The sequence below is a fragment of the Triticum urartu genome, chromosome 7 (genome assembly GCF_003073215.2).
Source record: "Triticum urartu cultivar G1812 chromosome 7, Tu2.1, whole genome shotgun sequence".
NCBI classification, from domain to species: Eukaryota; Viridiplantae; Streptophyta; class Magnoliopsida; order Poales; family Poaceae; genus Triticum; species Triticum urartu.
The window spans coordinates 9361377-9383410 of NC_053028.1; the positions used below are offsets into that span (position 1 = coordinate 9361377).

At 52.9% G+C, this 22034-nt stretch overlaps 1 protein-coding gene and 1 pseudogene across 1 annotated transcript; one reads left to right on the top strand and one right to left on the bottom strand.

Annotated features, from left to right (window-relative positions):
• Window positions 1-2395: 2395 nt before the first annotated feature.
• On the bottom strand, window positions 2396-10287 carry LOC125518084 (annotated as a pseudogene).
• Window positions 10288-20006: 9719 nt separating this feature from the next.
• On the top strand, window positions 20007-21059 carry LOC125518085. Its single transcript, XM_048683029.1, has 3 exons — window positions 20007-20516; window positions 20601-20810; window positions 20898-21059. The coding sequence occupies exons 1-3, from the start codon at window positions 20130-20132 to the stop codon at window positions 21057-21059; spliced, it is 759 nt and encodes a 252-aa protein (XP_048538986.1). The 5' UTR covers window positions 20007-20129.
• Window positions 21060-22034: the final 975 nt, after the last annotated feature.

Consider the following 22034-nt stretch of genomic DNA (forward strand, 5'->3'; position numbering starts at 1 on the left):
AAACTGGTAACATTCAAAGCATCTCTGACTTCCTATTGTACATCAACAAGACAACCACCACCAAAGAATATTGAGCACTTGTTGTAATTAAGACTTTGGCCTATAGCTGAACCATACATATCTAATGCATCTTTTACATTTTCTGCCTGAGCTCTAGAGGCCTCAAACAATAACATAGTGTCATCAGCGAATAATAAGTGGGATATACCTGGCGCCCTTCTGCAGATCCTAATTGGCAAAATAACACCGGTCTGCACTTTATCTTTCAAAATCCCCGATAGTCCATCCCTCACAAACAAAAATAGGAAATATATGCTTGATAGTTAGATTCCTAGTTAGGCGTTGTTTGATCGAAGCTCCTATTCCCGCCTTCAGTGGGGAATAAGGCCGATGAGAGCCAGGTGCGGTCCTATCATGTTTGTGCGCTCACTCCTCTCTGCTCGCTTTTTACCCCCTACCATTCGCTATTCTAAGAAAACAATCTGTAGAGAAAACTAACAGCCTCAGGGTTTGAAAAAAAGGAACGGTATTGGCTTAAAAATTGATATAAAAAGTTTGTACATTAGAAAAGTGTTCACAAAATTAAAAAATGTTCATGTTTAAAAATTGTCATGATTGGGGAATTGTTCAGAATTTCGAAAAAAATTAATCATGAATTTGTAAACTGTTCAAGAATTCTATAAAATATTCATAAATTATAAAAATATTTTTTATTTTTAAAAATCTTTATGAATTTGAGAAACACTCAAAAATTTGATAAATGTTTTCAAATTTCAAAAGTCTTCATGAGTTTTCAAAAAATATTCGCAGATTTTAAAAATGTTCACATTTTAATAAAAACCTCAGATATCTTAAAAATGTTATTAAATTTAAAAGATTCGAAAAATTCGAATAATGAATACAGAATAATAAAGTACTCTATTTGTGAATTTGAAAAGTATTCAAGCTGACCACAGCAAAAATGGGCAAGATCCGCCACTGTTCCAAACTGAGATACCATCTATATAGTATAATTTATAGATATAGATTATACTATATAGTATAATTAGGGGGTTTGCCCGGTTCAAAAAAAATAATCTATATAGTATAATTAAGATGCAGAGCAGTTTGCCACCACACCAAAAGGGAAACCAGCAGCTGTTGGCTCCGTTTCTCCTTTTCCTTTTTGGGCTGCAAAACAACTTGTCCATCTTGGCCCGTAACAGAGAGAGCATTCTTCACGTGTTGGTAATTCGAGAGTACCTTGCAGTCTTCATAACATTGGCCATGTACTCGTCCGCACTTTCCTTGGACATCCATCACCGTCTTCTATGACAATTGCCCAGAGTGTTCATAAAATGGAAAACAGGGAGTACATGGATAAATTAAGTACCCGCAAAAAAAAAGGAAAACAGGTAACCGCACATGCCTTGAATGAGTGAGACCGGGACCCATCCAGGTTCTGCAGTTAGTTGAACACAGAAAACTGTATACATGTCAGCACTAATTCAGATGTACCTCAATCGAAAAGATAGCTAAATCTCTCTGATGTTCAACACAGAAAACTGTACACATGATGACAGGGCCTCAGTACCTGAAGCACCAGGCTTTCTAGCTCCCATGGATGGGTGTGCTCATTAGTAGTACTTGAGATCAATAAACAGTGCAGGGAATGAGCAACTAGAAAAATAAACATAGCACAAGGCCAAAACAAAAGTTGCATCATGCAAGGGAACTAGAAAAATAAACATAGAAGAATTTGACTAACTCATGGGTGACATAGAAGAATTTGACTAACTCATGGGCGGCATAGAAGAATTTGGACATACAAAACTTGAAAAGAATAAAAGCTAAGCAACATGATCTTAGTAGCTTCTTTGACTAGGACCACGGCTGCTTCCAACAGAGCATTCTTGACTTATCCATAGCATTATGCGTCAACTGTGTAGATAATTGCACGTTTTGGGCCTGCAGCGCGGTAGCTAATTTACCTTTCGTTCTTCATAGCATTAACACACGCAATTACTTCCCAGCTGCCATCATCCATCACATTGCTGCCCAGCCGAGCCACCATGCTGAGATTGTTCACCGATAGCACCAGGAAAAAGGGAGCACGCAAAATAATAGTTGAACTTCTCAGTCCTGGAGGTTCTCCATTAACCCAGTTGAACTGCAATATGAGACAGCCTGAGGCACTATAACTCGTCACAGGTAGCCGGAGCCTGGAGGGCACACATCTTGGTCCTGCCATTATTTGAAGTACACAAATGAAGAAAATAAATGGAGTATTGAAAAGATAAAAAACAACAAAATGCGCATATATTACAAAAGGCTATATATCTTTGCGAGTGCAAAGGGGGCCGATGGGAGCTAATTACCTTTCCGTTCATTTGTAGGTCCGAATCTGAATCACACTTTATACAAACGTCTTCCAGCGGATATGCGCAATCTTTGGCCAACTTTCACCATCAGGTGCCTGGCAGATCTCCATCAAGCGATCAGAACAACAACATATCTCTATGCGCTGGAGGGAGGATGGCAAATCTGGTAAAGATGATATGTTGGGGCACTCAAAGATCTCAAGATTCTGCAGAGTGGAGAAGCACTTCAGATTTGTTGGCAGGGAAATCATTTTACAATCAACGAATTCCAGTCTCTTGACAGATGTGAAATTTGCGGATTCATCGAATGAAATGAATGGTTCCTTGCATACTTCAATGGAGAGATTTGCTGGAACTGTGAAACCTTCAGCTGAGAGCATGTTTTTGAGTATTGCAGGACTGCTAACAGTGAGTTTGCACTGGACTCGAAACTGTGAGATACACTCAGGAGTGAGTTTCGGAACATCAATCAATTGTACTTTTTCAAGATGCAGGGAAGACAATCCTTCGAGCATACATAAATCTGGCAAGTTCTCCAGTGAGAAGGATTTAACAGAGGTGAGACTACCAACATACTACAAGCATGGGGGGGTTCTGCAACTGGTTATGTGAAAACTAACCATGTGTGGCCAGTCACTACAGAGGAAGTTACCTGCAAGCATACACTTCTCTATCCGGAGGTTCTCAATGGATAATGGCAAGCATTCTGCTCCATGGGCCAACTCTAAAGAAGGGCAGAAATCAAAGCTAACATGTGCAAGAGAGGTCGCGGCTCGTAAGCCCCCTAATGACCCGAGACACCAGCAACAACTGATGCGCAAGCGGCCAAGTTTTGTCAAATGTTTGAGGACCTCTTCTGAAGGAAGTGTAGATAAATTAAAAATATTGTCTAAGAGCAAATTTTCAAGTGAAGCCAGGCCTTCAAGGCAAACAGCTAATGCTTCATCTGTAATACTGCATGAAGAAAGATCAAGTACATGAAGTCCTGATGGTGGAACCAATGGCAGCCCAATGCTCCGTCCATACATGAGTCTCATACTTTGCTCGTGACAGCATATCCATACCTTGATGATATCCTCTTTTATCAAAACTTCCTCTTTCTCTCTCTTTAGAGCACTTTCAAAGTTTTCAACATGCGACAAATCAGCATGCATGAATATCATCAGCTGCTTCAGAAATGAACATTCCGATGAGAGTTTCCTAATTACTGATCCTGAATCCACCTCCCACATCAAACCAAGTTGTGATGCCAAATGGTGGGTCCTCATGATATTCTCTCTCTGATCATTATGTTCCAGCTCATCATGGGAAATAAATATGAGCAATGGGCATCTCTGTACTCTTAACAACTTAAGGCCTAGGGGAAGACAAGGTAATGTGTTCAGGTTTGACAAACTCAGGAGGACAAGTGAAGTGCAGTTCACAAACAGCTCGGTATTGGATGGTAGGCTTTGTAATTTTCTGCAACCAGAAAAGCTCAAATAATTCAAATTCTCAAAATACGAACCATCAAGTAACCAGCCTGGTATTTCCAAGATTCGTAACCCTGAATTGAAAGCGACAAAATTTGAGGCGGTGGGATCAGGCCTTCTAGAATCTCCAAATGTAAGCTATCCTCTGGAGTCGTGTTATTCCCGACATTCCAGGTAAGGTGCAAGCTGCCAAGATAACTTTTCTGATATAACTTCGATTCTAAGGCTTGATCCTTTCCAGTGACATTCTCAAGATGTGTGACACTTAAGCTGCCACGAATCTCGTTCATGTCCCTCAGCTGTTCCAACTCAAATCCCTTTTTCTTTTGCACAGAAAATTTATCCAATTGTTGAAGCAAAGTAAGCTTGCCAATGTTAGGAATCTGAGGCAGTTGCATCTCATCCCGTTCAAGATGTCGTAACTTCCTTAAATTGCAGATTTGTTCAGGCAAACTCCCGACATTGTCATTTAACAGAAGTGATTGCAAGTGGTAAAGAGTACACAGTGACCTCCCCGCTCCGGGCCGTAAACCGAGAAGACAGCCGCTGAGCTTCGCCCAACCTCGGCGCGGGCGCTCAGCCACCGCGGCCAAGACGAAGACCGGGACCGCCCACTGCCGCACGCCGCACGCAGGTGCAAATACTGCGCACGCTCGGCATCGTTGACGTGGATCAGGCGATCACCCCGGAGGCCATGAAAGCTTATGATGACATCTTTGCCGCGCCGATCCCCAAGACTGTCCTTGCGGCCATTGCGGCACTAGTTGGGCGCGAGCTTCCCGCCGACCCCTCTGTCGCACCGGTTACTACGGTCATCGCTGGCAGGCCGATCGAGGCCTAGCTGTGCGCTTGTGCCCCCTGTGTCGATCATGCCTTTATGGATTATGGCCTGAAGATTATCGTCTGGAATGTGCGCGGACTAAACACCCGCGCTAGGCGCACCGCCATTCGCTCACTGATCGTGTCTACCGACGCGTCGATCGTCTGCTTCCAGGAAACCAAGATGGAGTTCATCCACATGTCCACTGTCCTTGAAACGCTTGGTTCGGACTTTGATGACTATGTTTACCTGCCGGCGATTGGCACTCGCGGCGGTATCCTGCTGGCCTGGAAGAGCAGGATGGTGACTGTTGACAATCACATGTTCAGCCCCAACACGCTCACTACCCAGGTTTCGACTCCATCGAGCGTTGACGCCCCCTGGTGGCTGACCATTGTATATGGGCCGCAGCAGGACCAGGAGAAGATCGCGTTTCTTCAGGAAATCCGTGACGTCCGTGCTAATTGCGACGGCCCTTGGATGCTTTGCGGAGACTTCAACTTGATCTACCGAGACGAAGACAAGAACAACGGGAATATTAACAGACGCATGATGGGGCGCTTCCGTCGTGTTATCAACGACCTCGCGCTTAAGGAGGTTTACCTCAACGGTCGACGATACACATGGTCAAATGAGCAGACCCCGCCCATGCTGGTTCACCTCGACCGAGTACTATGCACCACGGATTGGGAGGAGCGACACGGCGAGTGCCACCCTCGCTGCCTTGCCTCGGTTGTATCTGATCACAGCCCGCTCATGCTGGACTGCTCGCCCTCGCCCCCGGTGCACCGGGCGCTTCCAATTCGAGGAATACTGGACGCGCATTGCCGGCTTCCAAGACGTGGTTGTGGCTGCTTGGATTTCGGTGGACGACCCGAGCCCGTTCCGTCGCATAATGCGGCGCATGAAGGCCACGACGCGCAGGCTCACGAGCTGGAGCGCTCGCGCCGTGGGCAACATCCGCGACCAGCTCGCGATCTCGCGCGAGCTGCTCCTGCGTCTTGACTCGCCCAGGAGCTTCGCCAGCTCACGCCCCACGAGGACTGGCTCACAGATCAAGCTGTCATACCTTGGCCTCGCTTCGCTCGAGCGAACTCTGGCTCGACAGCGCGCGCGCGCATCTCTTCTCTCAAAGACGGCGACGCCAATACATCCTTCTTCCATCGCCAGTGCACCTATCGCAAGCAGAAGAACACGATCCACTCCCTGTCGGTTGACGGCGTCGTGCTCACCGACCAGACTGACATGGCCGCGGCGGCCTTCGCGCATTACGATTCTCTGCTCGGGACCGATCGACCTCGAGATTGCGCCCTTGACCTACAGCATCTCATTGAGCCGGCCGCCCTCGACGACCTGGAGGCCCCATTCACCGAAGATGAGATTTGGCAAGCCATTAAACGCCTGCCGGCGCGCAAGGCGCCCGGCCCTGACGACTTTACCGCGGAGTTCCTTCGATCCTGCTGGCCCGTCGTCAAGCACGACTTCGTCTGCGCCTTCCAGCAGCTTCATTCGCTCCGTGGACGAGGATTCAGTTGTCTGAACCAAGCGCTGCTCACGCTCATCCCAAAGCGCGCCGACGCTGCCGGCCTGTTTGACTACAGGCCCATCAGCCTCATCCACCTCGTCACCAAGATCTTCGCGAAGGTGTTATCTCTCCGCCTCGCGCCCAAGCTGAATGACTTGATCAGTCCCATCCAGAACGCCTTCATCCCCGGACGCAGCCTCCAGGACAACTTCTTGATCGTGCGACAGTCGGCGCGCCTCCTCCACCAGCTGGGAGCTCCGCGCATCCTCCTTAAGATTGATCTCACCCGCGCCTTCGACTCCATCTCATGGCCCTTCCTCTTCGAGGCCCTGCATCGATATGGGTTTGGTGATCGCTTCCTCGGCTGGATCGCCATCCTGCTCTCGTCAGCTAGCACCCGAGTCCTCCTAAATGGCGCGCCTGGCCCGGCGATCTGGCAACGATGTGGACTCCGCCAGGGCGACCCGGTGTCACCGCAGCTCTTTGTGCTTGCTGTCGACACGTTGGGGCGCTTGTTTCGCTGGGCTGCCGAGCTCAACATCCTGCAACAATTGCACCCCCATCGTGCGATTCCCATCATCTCGCTTTATGCCGACGACGTCATCCTCTTCTGCCACCCCTCGCCTAGCGACACCTTGGCGGTCAGAGAGATCCTGCAGCTTTTTGGCAGAGCTTCAGGCCTGCAGGTTAACTTCCAGAAGAGCACGGCCACGATGATTCGTTGCGCAGACGAGGAGGTCGCTCCGGCCATCACGACGCTGGGATGCCCTATCGCGCAGTTCCCCATCACCTATCTGGGTATCCCCCTCACCTTGCGACGCCCGACTGCCGCCCAACTACAACCCGTCGTCGACAAGACTGCCGGGAAGCTGCCCACTTGGAAGGCGCACCTCATGAACAAGGCTGGACGCCTCGCCTTTGTCAAATCCGTGCTCTGTGCAATTCCCCTGCATCAACTCCTTGTGCTCGCGCCGAAGAAAGTCCTCAGACTCGTTGAGAAGATCCAGAGAGGCTTCCTCTGGGCTGGCCGCACCGAGGTTCAAGGCGGCAACTGCCACGTGAACTGGCGCCGCGTCTGCCGCCCTACACGCCTAGGCGGCCTCGGCATCCATGACCTAGAGCGCGGGCCTTGCCTTGCGCACCAGATGGCTCTGGTTCGCGCGCATGGACGGAAACAGGGCTTGGGCTGGCCTCGATCTGCAGTTCTCCAGTGAGGAACGTGCATTCTTCTTTGCGTCCACCTCCATGGTCCTTGGCGATGGTCGGCGAGCATTGTTCTGGGAAGACCGATGGATCAACGGGCAATCCATCTCTGAGATCGCCCCCCAGCTATACGCCCTCATCCCCAAGCGCCGCCGCAAAATAAGAATAGTGGCCGACGGCCTTCAGGCGCACACATGGGCTTCAGACATTCATGGCGCCCTTGGCATTCAAGAGATTGGCCAATACTTGCTAACCTGGAGGGCCATTGAGAATATCACTCTCTCTGCCGATCCAGACCAGCTCCATTGGAAGTGGAATGCTGCTGGCACATACACCGCCCAGTCCGCGTACCTCGCCACCTTCCATGGCTCTACTTCCTGCCCGGCATGGAAACTTAACTGGAAAGGCTGGGCCCCCCGCGAGTGAAGTTCTTCCACTGGCTCGCTAGCTTGGGACGCTGCTGGACAGCTGATCGTCTCGCTCGCCGCGGACTGTCGCACCCTCCTCGCTGCCCGCTATGTGATCAGATGCCGGAATCGATGAACCACCTGATCATGGACTGCCCCTTCACCAAGCAGATTTGGCATGACATCCTGTCTTGGCTGCACCTTCCTTGCAGCGCGCCTAATGGTGAAAACTCCCTGTCGACCTGGTGGCACACGGCGCGGCAGACCACGCCCAAGCTGATGCGCAAAGGACTTACATCCGCGACGCTGCTGATCCCTTGGATGACCTGGAAGCATCGCAACGATTGTGTCTTCAATGCGTCCACCCCTTCGACTAGCGTCTTGCTTGCAAAGATCAAAGAAGAAGCTGCGCTCTGGGCGACCGCGGGTGCTCGAGGCCTGCGTGTCATCCTCCCATAGACCTGGGATGTCCACTGAAGTTATTTTGTGTTTTCTCGCCTGTAATGGTGCCTCCTAGGAGGATGTAACAAACTATCTCTCTCTTTTCAATATAATGAAACGCAAAAGCCTTTTTGCGTTTTCTCGAAAAAAAAGAGTACACAGTGATCTTGGTAATTCAGAAATCAGTGTTCCAATGATGTTCAAATACCGAAGATGCTTCAACTCACCAACAGATTCTGGTAACTCACTGCTACTGTAGGATGACAAATATAGTACTCGTAACTTCTTCAAATTCCGTAGTATCTGATTAAAAAGGTCACTAACATCATCTACTAGGGGGTCTATGCAGATTATAGTGCATAAATGATGTAGCTTGCAGATACTTTGCTTGTGCTGTGTCATACTTTCAACACGAACAGATAGATGTCGAACAGTGGCTGGTATTTCTGTCACCATATCATCTTCCAATCTGAAGTAGTCTTCTTTGGAGAGTGATTCTGCCAGATCATGAAGGAGATCATGCATAGCATAGTAAGTGTCAGTATCTTTCTCATCAACTGGTTGAAAGAACGAAACAGAGATCATTTCATTGAAGCAATCCCTCCCAACATCTTCCACTCTCTTGTTTTTGTTGCATGACTCAACAAGGCCCTCTGCCATCCAATGATGAACCAACTCATCAATGACATACTTGTGGCCTTTTGGAAACAAGCTGCAATATAGGAAGCACCTCTGCAGACATGGATCTAACTTCTCATAACTCCAGAACAGAGCTCTCAAGGGATCACTTAATTTGTCAATCTTTATAGTTAGAGCATCCTTCCATGCAGTGATATCTGTTTTCCCTTTCAACTGGGAACCCACAACTTTTGCCGCCAAAGGAGATTGTCCAAGCCGTGTAGCAATCTTCTTTGAAAAATCTTCCAACTTTTCACGCAACTGCAGATTTCTGATTTCTGGTCCAGAGAATGCATGATGTTTGAAGAGTGCCAAGAACTGAGCATCATCCATCTTCTCTGAAGGACACACTTCAAAGCAAAGAGCAGTTGGAAATGCATCCTGTCGAGAAGTTACCAAAACTTTGCTTCCCGTATGTTTGGAAACTAGAGGAGCTAACAACTGGTCCCATTCCCTCTCACTGTCAGGTTCAAACCAAACATCATCCAACACAAGAAGGAATTTCCCTGATTTTTGCAGTATCTCAGTCAACTTGCCCTGCAGAGTATCAAGGTTATCAATGCGTGGGCATTCTCCCTGAGAGGCAGACTCGATGATCTCCCGTGTATGACGGCGGACATCAAGTTTGCGTGAGATGCTTACCCACATTGTCACATCAAAATGTTCTTTTACCCTCTTGTCATTGTAAACAAGCTGAGCCAAGGTGGACTTTCCCATGCCTCCAACTCCAACAACGGCCAAACCGGAGTACGTAGTTGTACTAGACTCAGAAGTAGCAGTTGCCTTCGTAAGACACTCTATTATATGATCGCGATCCTTGTCACGACCAATCACTTTCAAAGGTGGTATTGACGTTGTCTCAGGAACAACACCTGATGGTATGGTGGGGCTTTCTGGATTATGACCAACTGGTAAGCAGAGCAGCTCACGGATGTCCTTGGCCTTCGCCAGTGTAGACTTCAGTTCATTCAACTGGCGAACTAGCTTTCTGTTTTTAGAGCTCAGATTGGACAGCCTGCTTTCTGCAGCACGCAGAGATTTCATAAAAGCGTTGCTCATGGAGGAGGCATTGGCTGGCAAGAAATCCTTCCCCTTTACTTTTGTGCTTGAGGAGGTTGTACTCATGCTCGTCCAGCAAGTCTTCTGCTAGGGTAAATGCTTCTTTGAGTTCCTGAAGCCATTTGTCCAACTTTGGCCTATGGTTTCCCTTGTTTGCTGCTTGAATCACTAGCTCAAACTGTGGCATGATAGTGGTCTCCAGTTCATGGATCTCACGCGCCATGTCCACTCCAAGGTATGTTGAAGCATTAGCATGGAGCTTCTTCAAGACCGGCAATGCAGCCAATCTTAAGCCAGCTATAGCTAAGGCCACTTCTGTCATCGGACTGTACACTACCAGAAAAACTGGGTTTGCCGACGGGCCTCGTCGGCATCGCCGCACCTATGCCGACGGCAAAGGGTGGGCCGTAGGCGTAGAAAAGCCGTCGGCATACATTGATCTATGCCGACGGGGCCGTCGGCATAGACGTGGCCGTCGGGACCGCCCGAGATAAGCCTACGGCGCCCGTCGGCATAGGACAGGCCGTCGGCATATCCCGGGCCCAACTCCCTGGTCAGTGCTGACGCTTTACGGCGTTTATCCTACGCCGACGGGCGGTAACGGCGGCCGTCGGCATATCTGTGGCAGAGGTATGCCTATGGCGTAGCCGTCGGCATAGGCCCCTCTGCCACGTCAACGATCCGTATGACACACCACGTCACCGATCCGTGTGTGCACAGATATGCCGACGGCATGGCCATCGGCAAATGTTTACTTTACTTAATTTTTTATATTATCTGTGGCAGAGGTATGCCTACGGCACGGCCGTCGGCATAGGCCCCTTCGCCACGTCATCGATCCCTGTGCCACGCCCCGTCATCGATCCGCGGGATAACCAGCGTGTGTGCACAGATATGCCAACGGCCTTGCCGTCGGCATAAGTATATTTTACTTTATTTTTTTATTTTTACTTTGTTTTGTTATTTTTACTTTATTTTAGTTTTTGTTTTTGCATAAGATAATTATGCCTTATCTAAAAAAACATTCCCGATGGTATATCGATTGCCGCCCCCCGTTACGAATGTCGCTATCGCCGTGTCACGGAGGGGGTAAACGGACGCGTGGGGTCTACACGGAGGGGATCTTGCTGTGGGTCTGGCCCGGATGTTGCTCCAGAGTGTTCCTATGGGCTGACCTAACACAACCGGGTGGGGAGGTCCACTGGTCAAAGCCCGTCCGTGCAAAGTCAAAGGGCTAGATCGCGTGGTCAATCGCTACAGGGTTAGGCGGGACGGGGGCCCTGGGGGGTAGCAATGCCACCGGAGCGTGGCACCGGGCCCTCATACATGCGGGGTGGTGTGGTGGCATGTCTGAAGAGGCGGCACGCGTGTCCGGGGTGTGCCCCCCCCTCACGGACGGCGCCGCCGCCCGCACTTGGAGGGGGGAAACGGACGCGTGGGGTCTACACGGAGGGGATCTTGCTGTGGGTCTGGCCCGGATGTTGCTCCAGAGTGTTCCTATGGGCTGACCTAACACAACCGGGTGGGGAGGTCCACTGGTCAAAGCCCGTCCGTGCAAAGTCAAAGGGCTAGATCGCGTGGTCAATCGCTACAGGGTTAGGCGGGACGGGGGCCCTGGGGGGTAGCAATGCCACCGGAGCGTGGCACCGGGCCCTCATACATGCGGGGTGGTGTGGTGGCATGTCTGAAGAGGCGGCACGCGTGTCCGAGGTGTGCCCCCCCTCACGGACGGCGCCGCCGCCGGCACCTGGAGGGGGGAAACGGACGCGTGTGGTCTACACGGAGGGTATCTTGCTGTGGGTCTGGCCCGGATGTTGCTCCAGAGTGTTCCTATGGGCTGACCTAACACAACCGGGTGGGGAGGCCGACTGGTCAAAGCCCGTCCGTGCAAAGTCAAAGGGCTAGATCGCGTGGTCAAACGCTACAGGGTTAGGCGGGACGGGGGCCCTGGGGGGGTAGCAATGCCACCGGAGCGTGGCACCGGGCCCTCATACATGCGGGGTGGTGTGGTGGCATGTCCGAAGAGGCGGGACGCGTGTCCGGGGTGTGCCCCCCCTCACGGACGGCGCCGCCGCCGGCACCTGGAGGGGGTAAACGGACGCGTGGGGTCTACACGGAGGGGATCTTGCTGTGGGTCTGGCCCGGATGTTGCTCCAGAGTGTTCCTATGGGCTGACCTAACACAACCGGGTGGGGAGGCCGACTGGTCAAAGCCCGTCCGTGCAAAGTCAAAGGGCTAGATCGCGTGGTCAAACGCTACAGGGTTAGGCGGGACGGGGGCCCTGGGGGGGTAGCAATGCCACCGGAGCGTGGCACCGGGCCCTCATACATGCGGGGTGATGTGGTGGCATGTCCGAAGAGGCGGGACGCGTGTCCGGGGTGCGCCCCTCCTCACGGACGGCGCCGTCGCCGGCACCTGGAGGGGGGAAACGGACGCGTGGGGTCTACACGGAGGGGATCTTGCTGTGGGTCTGGCCCCGGATGTTGCTCCAGAGTGTTTCTATGGGCTGACCTAACACAACCGGGTGGGGAGGTCACTGGTCAAAGCCCGTCCGTGCAAAGTCAAAGGGCTAGATCGCGTGGTCAATCGCTACAGGGTTAGGCGGGACGGGGGCCCTGGGGGGTAGCAATGCCACCGGAGCGTGGCACCGGGCCCTCATACATGCGGGGTGATGTGGTGGCATGTCTGAAGAGGCGGCACGCGTGTCAGGGGTGTGCCCCCCCTCACGGACGGCGCCGTCGCCGGCACCTGGAGGGGGGAAACGGACACGTGGGGTCTACACGGAGGGGATCTTGCTGTGGGTCTGGCCCGGATGTTGCTCCAGAGTGTTCCTATGGGCTGACCTAACACAACCGGGTGGGGAGGTCCACTGGTCAAAGCCCGTCCGTGCAAAGTCAAAGGGCTAGATCGCGTGGTCAATCGCTACAGGGTTAGGCGGGGCGGGGGCCCTGGGGTGGAGGGGGAGCAATGCCACCGGAGCGTGGCACCGGGCCCTCATACATGCGGGGTGATGTGGTGGCATGTCCGAAGAGGCGGCACACGTGTCCGGGATGTGCCCCCATTCACGGACGGCGCCGCCGCCGGCACCTGGAGGGGGGAAACGGACGTGTCGGGTCTACACGGAGGGGATCTTGTTGTGGGTTTGGCCCGGATGTTGCTCCAAAGTGTACCTATGGGCTGACCGAACACAACCGGGTGGGGAGGTCCGCTGGTCAAAGCCCGTCTGTGCAAAGTCAAAGGGCTAGATCGCGTGGTCAATCGCTACAGGGTTAGGCGGGACGGGGGCCCTGGGGGGGTAGCAATGCCACCGGAGCGTGGCACCGGGCCCTCATACATGCCGGGTGGTGTGGTGGCATGTCCGAAGAGGCGGCACACGTCTCCGGGATGTGCCCTCCTTCACGGACGGCGCCGCCGCCGGCACCTGGAGGGGGGAAACGGACGTGTCGGGTCTACACGGAGGGGATCTTGTTGTGGGTCTGGCCCGGATGTTGCTCCAAAGTGTACCTATGGGCTGACCGAACACAACCGGGTGGGGAGGTCCGCTGGTCAAAGCCCGTCCGTGCAAAGTCAAAGGGCTAGATCCCGTGGTCAAACACTACAGGGTTAGGCGGGTCGGGGGCCCTCGGGGGTAGCAATGCCACCGGAGCGTCGCACCGGGCCCTCATACATGCGGGGTGGTGTGGTGGCATGTCCAAAGAGGCGGCACACGTCGCCGGGATGTGCCCCCCTTCACAGACGGCGCCGCCGCCGGCACCTGGAGGGGGGAAACGGACGCGTCGGGTCTACACGGAGGGGATCTTGTTGTGGGTTTGGCCCGGATGTTGCTCCAAAGTGTTCCTATGGGCTGACCTAACACAACCGGGTGGGGAGGTCCACTGGTCAAAGCCCGTCCGTGCAAATTCAAAGGGCTAGATCCCGTGGTCAAACGCTACAGGGTTAGGCGGGACGGGGGACCTGGGGGGTAGCAATGCCACCGGAGCCTTGCACCGGGCCCTCATACATGCGGGGTGGTGTGGTGGCATGTCCGAAGAGGAGGCTCACGTCTCCGGGGTGTGCCCCCCCTCACGGACGGCGCCGCCGCCGGCACCTAGAGGGGGGAAACGGACGTGTCGGGTCTACACGGAGGGGATCTTGTTGTGGGTCTGGCCCGGATGTTGCTCCAAAGTGTACCTATGGGCTGACCGAACACAACCGGGTGGGGAGGTCCGCTGGTCAAAGCCCGTCCATGCAAAGTCAAAGGGCTAGATCACGTGGTCAAACGCTACAGGGTTAGGCGGGTCGGGGGCCCTGGGGGGGTAGCAATGCCACCGGAGCATCGCACCGGGCCCTCATACATGCGGGGTGGTTTGGTGGCATGTCCGAAGAGGCGGCACACGTCTCCGGGGTGTGCCCCCCCCTCACGGACGCGTTGGATCTACACGGAGGGGATCTTGTTGTGGGTCTGGCCCGGATGTTGCTCCAAAGTGTTCCTATGGGCTGACCTAACACAACCGGGTGGGGAGGTCCACTGGTCAAAGCCCGTCCGTGCAAAGTCAAAGGGCTAGATCCCGTGGTGAAACGCTACAGGGTTAGGCGGGACGGGGGACCTGGGGGGTAGCAATGCCACCGGAGCCTTGCACCGGGCCCTCATACATGCGGGGTGGTGTGGTGGCATGTCCGAAGAGGAGGCACACGTCTCCGGGGTGTGCCCCCCCTCACGGACGGCGCCGCCGCCGGCACCTGGAGGGGGGAAACGGACGTGTCGGGTCTACACGGAGGGGATCTTGTTGTGGGTCTGGCCCGGATGTTGCTCCAAAGTGTACCTATGGGCTGACCGAACACAACCGGGTGGGGAGGTCCACTGGTCAAAGCCCGTCCGTGCAAAGTCAAAGGGCTAGATCCCGTGGTCAAACGCTACAGGGTTAGGCGGGTCGGGGGCCCTGGGGGGTGGCAATGCCACCGGAGCGTCGTACCGCGCCTCATACATGTGGGGTGGTGTTGTGGCATGTCCGAAGAGGCCGCACGTGTCTCCAGGGCGTGGCCCCCCTCACGGACGGCGCCGCCGCCGGCACCTGGAGGGGGGAAACGGGCGCGTCGGGTCTACACGGAGGGGATCTTGTTGTGGGTCTGGCCCGGATGTTGCTCCCGGGTGTCTCTATGGGCGGACCTGACACAACCGGGTGGAGAGGTCCACTGGTCAAAGCCCATCCGTGCAAAGTTAAAGGGCTAGATCCCGTGGTAAAACGCTACAGGGTTAGGCGGGACGGGGGCCCTGGGGGGTAGCAATGGCACCGGAGCGTCGTACCGGGCCCTCATACATGTGGGGTGGTGTTGTGGCATGTCCGAAGAGGCGGCACGCGTCTCCGGGATGTGGCCCCCGTCACGGACGGCGCCTCCCCTCCCCTCCCCTTTGTGTGGTTCCGGGAGAGGAGAGGGCTGAGCGGTTAAAAAAAAATTAAAAATCTATATGAAATAATAATACATAAAAAGGAAAATTATAACTATAAAAAAATTTTAAAATCTATATAAAATAAAAAGAATAAATATATAACTATAAGAAAACATTAAAAAATTTATATAAAATAAAAAAGGAAAATAAAACTATGCCGACGGCAAGGCCGTCGGCATAGCTTAGGCCATACGGTAGGCTTTACGCGGATCAGTGACGTGGGTAATAAAAAAATATAAAAAAAAGTATGCCTACGGCTAAGCCGTCGGCATAGGTGACACGTGGCCTCCTCTCGTATGCTGACGGCTTAGCCATCGGCATAGTCTGCCTTATCCACCCGCGGGGCGAACCCCCTCCACTCATTCCCCATCGCGCCCCCGACGCTCCCTGCCGCCCCCACGCTGCGCCGCCGCTCCACCCGCGCCGCTCCCCGCCGCCTGCCGCCGCCCGTGCCCTTCCCCGCCCATCGCCCCGACCCTCTCCGCCCCTCCTCGCTGCGCCGCCGCTCCACCCGCGCCGCTCCCCGCCGCCTGCCGCCGCCCGTGCCCCTCCCCGCCCCTCGCCCCGACCCTCTCCGCCCCTCCTCGCTGCGCCGCCGTCCACCCGACCCTGCCCCGGCCTCCCAACCCCACCCCGACCCCCCGACGTCGCCGTCCACCCGGCCCGCGCGGACCCCTTCTCGCGCCGCCGCCGGCCGCAGGGCTCCCCGCCCTGGCTCGGCCTCCCAGAGCCCGCAGGCCGCCCCAACGAGCACTCCTGGGCGCGACTTCGGCCGGCCCTGCTCCCAGCCCCAGTGAGCTCCTTCCTCCATCGCCAGACGCCGCCGTGCCCGCTCCCAGCCCCAGTGAGCACCCGTTGTTCTCGTTCCTTGTGTTCATGGTGGCTGGATGAATAGATAGATGCTAGATAGATGGATGGATGCTAGATGAATATATAGATGGATGCTAGATGAATAGATAGATGGATGGATATTTAGATATATACTAGATAGTTTTGTGTAGTTTTATTAGGTATTTACATACATACTAGATAGTTTTTACTAAGTTTGTGAATATAGATGAATTAGATGTTGGGCAAATTTGTGATAGATGGATGGATATTGGTCAAGTTAGTGTCATGGTCATGTTGATTCATATATAAGAAGCAAATCGAGGCACTTGGTTTCTAAAATACTTAATAAAGATTTTTTTTTTGCAATTTGACATTTTGTTTCATGTCGATTCATAATGTTGTGCCAAATGGTTAATGTGAGGTGAAGACCTAATTTTTTTCACTTGATGGAATTAACAGGATTTGTGGTGTTCCCATCTTCGTGGAGTGACCGTCGACGTTGGAGGTGTTGGTCCAGGATCGTCCCTCCTTTGATCGACTACATCCTCTACATCGGAGGGTGAGCAGCAATTCCATGACCCCGTCCACTTTTTTTCCATGTCACTAGATTAAATTTTCACATCAAGTCGCGTAACCTAGGTCTCCCGTCCGAAAGGGTTGCATCGATAAATATGCATTCAATTGCATATTTATCACCGCAGCTCTTTCGGATTGTCCAGCGCTTTCCACGGACAGCCCGAGGATGTGTAGATTGGGTACGTTGTTCATGCTCTACCCCGTTTCGAGACAGGATTTCGGCGGCGCCTCCCTGTTGTTCTCCGGATGCACATTCTCTCGGCATTTTGCCGAGACGTGTATCTGGAGAACAGCAGGGAGGTGCTGCCGAAATTTTGTCTCGGAACGAGGTAGAGCGTGGACAACGTACTCAATCTACACATTCTCGGGTGGGATTAGGACCCATCTTTACCTATTAGAGATGTAGGTGGATTAAACGCGGTAGAAACTGAAAATTTGATGTGATTAATTTAAGTGAATCCTTAATTATGTTGTGTGGGTTGCAAAAAAGCAGAGGATGGCAGATAATCAGTGGATGTACAGTGGTTTTATCCGTCGGAATCGAGTAACATCAGAGTGGATCGCGAAAACCGATGTGTATTTGAAGGAGATATTCCGTCGTCCAATGAGAATTATCCCACCATGCCCCTGTGCGAGATGTGCCAGACGTCACCGTAGAAATCAGACGGACATGAGTGAGCATCTTCGCACGCACGGATATATGCCAAACTTTGACATGCCGCCGATAAACATAGCCGAGCAGGACCGTGGTAGAGAGGAGGTGATGCGACAACGCATCGATGGATATGAGGACGACGGGGTCAGGGACATGCTAGATGATGTCGTTGTTGCAGAAACGGCAAATGCGACACCTTCAGAGAATGAACCGGAGGAGCCGGAGGCAACCGCAAAGGCCTTCTTGGAGGTCTTGGCCTCGTCGAAGAAACCTCTTTATGCGGGTGCGAAAATATCTCAGCTGGATGCCATCTCGCAACTGATTGCAGTCAAGGCTGAGTACGGCTGTAGCCAGAAATGCTTCGAAGCATTCCTGGGAGTATGGGCTAACAGCCTCCCTGAGGGTCATGAACTGCCGAAAAGCATGTACGATACAAAGAAAATCATGAAGGCACTCTCTATGGATTATGAGAAAATAGATGTTTGCCCGAAGAATTGCCTTTTGTTTAGGCACGAGTATGCGGATGACAAGTACTGTAGGAAGTGCGGTTCGTCTCGGTACATTGAGGTGGTCGGTGAGGATGGTGAGAAAAAGCAGCTAACCATCCCTGTTAAGGTTCTTCGGTATCTTGATTTTATAAAAAGACTGCAGCGCCTTTTCATCACGAAGGAGTCTGCCAAAATGATGAAGTGGCACAAGGAAGGTATAAGGTACAATCCAAAAAAAATCATACATCCATCGGGAGGGGAAGCATGGAAGTCATTCGATGAAGAATACCCCGAGGAAGCAGCCGAGGCTGGGAATGTCAGAATAGCCATATCAGGTGATGGGTTGAATCCATATGGTATGTCGTCCAATCCATACAGCTGCTGGCCTGTGTTTGTAATTCCGCTCAATCTTCCTCCCGGCGCCCTAATGCAACGGAAGACCATGTTCTTGTCGCTCATCATTCCGGGGCCTGACTACCCGGGGAAGCAATTGGGTGTGTTTATGCAGCCGCTTGTGGATGCTTTGCACCATTCTTGGTACTTTCCAAGGTTGACATACGACCGGGATCTGCGGAGAAATTTCTTGATGAAAGTTTGGTTGCACTATTGCATGCATGACTTTCCCGGCTATGCTCTATTCTGCGGATGGTGTACAAGCGGTAAGATGCCATGCCCAGTGTGCATGCAGGCTCTGCGAATGATTTGGCTGAGTAAGGGTGGCAAGTATGTAGCCTTTGACCTGCATCGACAGTTCCTCCCGCCAGACCATCCAGACAGGGAAGACAAGAAGAACTTCACGAAAGGTCGGGTTGTTCATGAAGTAACCGAGATTCCAACATAGAGGTGCCCCTAGAGGAGGAGGGGGCGGGGGGAGAGCCTCTAGAGGACGAGGTGCTGGGGGGAGAGCCACTACAGGGGGTCGCGGCCAGAAAGAGCGCACCCTCACCGACTTAGGGGTGTTGTCTTCGAGGCCCTCCTCTAGTGAGGTACCCTCCTCTAGTGAGGCAGGCGAGGAGGAGGAGGAGGAGGAGGAGGCAGGCGAGGAGGAGGAGGAGGAGGAGGTTGGGGAGGAGGTTGGGGAGGGGGAGGCAGGCGAGGAGGAGGGTGGTGGCGGGGATGATGGTGGTGACGGGAAGGGGGTTGACACGAAGGGGTGGCTGCGTGGCAACGCAAAGCTACCAAAGCAGGTTCCTGCTACTGAGGAGCAGAAGTGGCTCATTGAGCCCACGGGAAAAGAGTAAGTGGTTCATTATGTTGCTTGTCACATGCTTGTTCCGGTTGTTATTTATTTTTCTTGTCACATGCTAATAGTTCATTCTTTTGCAGCAACTGGATATATTCTAAAGGGGTCCGTATTCCCAACGGCCTCATCACCATCTTGCTGAAGTTATATTGGCCGGGGTTGTACTGTCCTGATCCAGTCAGGCAGCCGGACCGTCGGGTTTTGGCCACGAGCTGGGACCACTGGGAAGCGGCCCGCCACGCGGACCATGAGACCCATGCCAAGGCCGTGATCACTACTTTCTGGGTGAGTTCTCTTCAGAAGCACAAGTCCATTCTAGTTTCATGAATGATTTAACTCATGGCTTCTCCCATTCTTGTTTCATGCATGATTGTAGAAATACTATCGAGTTCTTCCGGAGCACAGGGCTAGAGCGGACCAGATCGTGCTGCGCCAATGCAAGAAGAAGGCCTGCCAGATGCAGTACGAGGTGCGCTATGTGGCCATCTCCACATACTACCACGACTATCTTGGTGTGAAGATGACCAAGGAAGAAGCGCGGAGGATGGGCATTACCTTGGAGAGGCCCGAGTTCTTGGCGGTAAGTATAAAAGATTTTTCATTATGCTTTCATTATGCTTTCATTACCTTGTGGTACATTATGCTTTATGCTTTATGCTTCCATACCACCAATTTGGACACACCTACATGCCATTATGCTTTTATTATGTAGGTGTGTCCAAATTGGTGTTATGGAAAAGACGAGTCCTGGGCGGCATTGGTGGATCTTTGGTGTGATGAGGCTGGAGCCTGGGCGGCTATGAGAACCCAAAATAAGGCTAACCGAGGGACGGAGGGAGTACATGCTCAGGGAAACCGAAACCACTATCTCCACAAGGCAGTTAATGTATGACTAACCCCATTAAACATTCTTCTTCTTCTATTTACCATCACTTTCTTATGTATGACTAACCTCTGTTTGGTGGTGCAGGAGGAGAAACTGAAGCGGTCGCTCTCACACATGCAGGAGTGGGAGATCGCCCATACGCGGAAGGACCCCAAGCCTGGCGAGCCCAAGTACTACGGCAAGAAGACCGAAGGGAGGAAGAAGGCCTACTCCGAAGCGTATCTGGAGTTACATCCTGACACACCTGACCCCATTGCGGCGCCTCTGGACGACATGGCGGTGGTGAGGATGGGGCCCAAGGAGCACGGTCGGGATGCGGTTCTCGATGCTGTGATCACTCCTAGTATCTCCTACACACAGCTTCGTCGGATCGACCCGAGCCTGAGCCAGCGCACGAGCCAGCCAGTGACTAGTACACAGTCCCTCTTTCAGGAGCAACAATCTGTAAGTATTTTCCCTCTTATCTTCATTTCTCACTTCATTTTCCGCATTTAGTAGTTTTATGAGTTCCATCATGTCATACCGTAGGCCTACATGGAGTACACACGCCAGGAGACCATGGCGTGGCATCAGAGGCTTTATGAACACCAAGTGCAGAGGGATAGCCAGATGCAGCAGGCTTTTCAGGATATGGCGGCCGGCAGGTGTCCTCAGTTCCCTACAGCACAATGCCCTCCAGCACAACCAGTGCTGATGAGCTTTGAGGAGTTTGTGGCACAGAACGCTGGCCCCTCGCCGGTTAGTTCATCCCCAATCTATTCACCCAAAGCATGTCATGCCTTTCAACACAGTCATAAATCCCGTGCATGTCTTTTCAACATGCAGGGAACAGGTGGATCTACCGTTGGCGGTGGTCTTCGCAGCACTCCAGAGACACGGAGCCCGACCACTCCGATCCACGGAGGCGGAGGCGGTAACGCTGCCGCTAGCACTGATGACCTGGACTTTGGCCGTCTTGGCGGTGACGACCTCCGCGGTGCTCGATGATGCTTGAGATGTGATGGTGATGCTTGAGATGACTTGTGTGTGCTGATGATCATTTAGCTGACTTGTGTGATGATGCTTATGCTTACATTCGTTGATATGCTTATGCTTGTGTGATGATGATCTATTGTTGTCATGATCCTTATGCTTACGTTCGTTGATATGTGCTGCTGATATGTGCTGTTATATATGTGATGTTATCTGAATTGAACTGATTTGAAAACAAACAGGAAAAAGAAAAAAAATTAAAAGCAAACTATGCCGACGGCTAGGCCGTCGGCATAGGGCCAGCGTGAGCTCCCAGTTGCTGACACGTGGGCACCTATGCCGACGGCCTAGCCGTCGGCATAGTTTGAAATTAAGCCGACGGCCTGGCCGTCGGCATAGCTACCCACGTGTCAGCAACTGGGATCTCCGTTTGAAGGACTATGCCAACGGCCTGGCCGTCGGCTTAATCTCCGACTATGCCGACGGCAGGGCCGTCGGCATAGCCCTGGCCCACGAGCAGCGGCCGGTCGGCACGTGGCACTTCTATGCCGACGGTCTAGCCGTCGGCACAGTTTTCTGCTAAGCCGACGGCCAGGCCGTCGGCATAGGGGTGCCACGTGGAGACAAGTGGTTGGGCAGACTTGACGGCGGCCGCCGTTAGGCGATAACGTTGCCGACGGCCTTCGCCGTCGGCATAGATGTACGGACACCGTCGGGATAGGTCTTATGCCGACGGCCTTTCTATGCCGACGGCCTTTCTGGCTACGCCGACGGCCCTATGCCGACGGGGGCCGTCGGCATAGGCCTGTCCCGACGGCCATTCAGGGCTATGCCGACGGCCCTGGCCGTCGGCATAGGGTGCGATTCCGGTAGTGGTAGGCGAGGCCACTAGGCTGAAGGAGAGTTTATAGAAGAAAATAAGAGAACAGACTATGTATGGAGATGATGGAACACATCGTATGGAGATGAACAAGTACAATGGAAAATAGG

Excerpts from the sequence above, each read along its gene's own strand:
- LOC125518085 (XM_048683029.1), top strand. The coding sequence starts at position 20,130 with ATGACTAACCTCTGTTTGGTGGTGCAGGAGGAGAAACTGAAGCGGTCG. Across the intron at positions 20,517-20,600 it reads TCTTTCAGGAGCAACAATCT|GCCTACATGGAGTACACACG; the intron begins GTAAGTATTTTC and ends GTCATACCGTAG. Across the intron at positions 20,811-20,897 it reads AGAACGCTGGCCCCTCGCCG|GGAACAGGTGGATCTACCGT; the intron begins GTTAGTTCATCC and ends TTCAACATGCAG.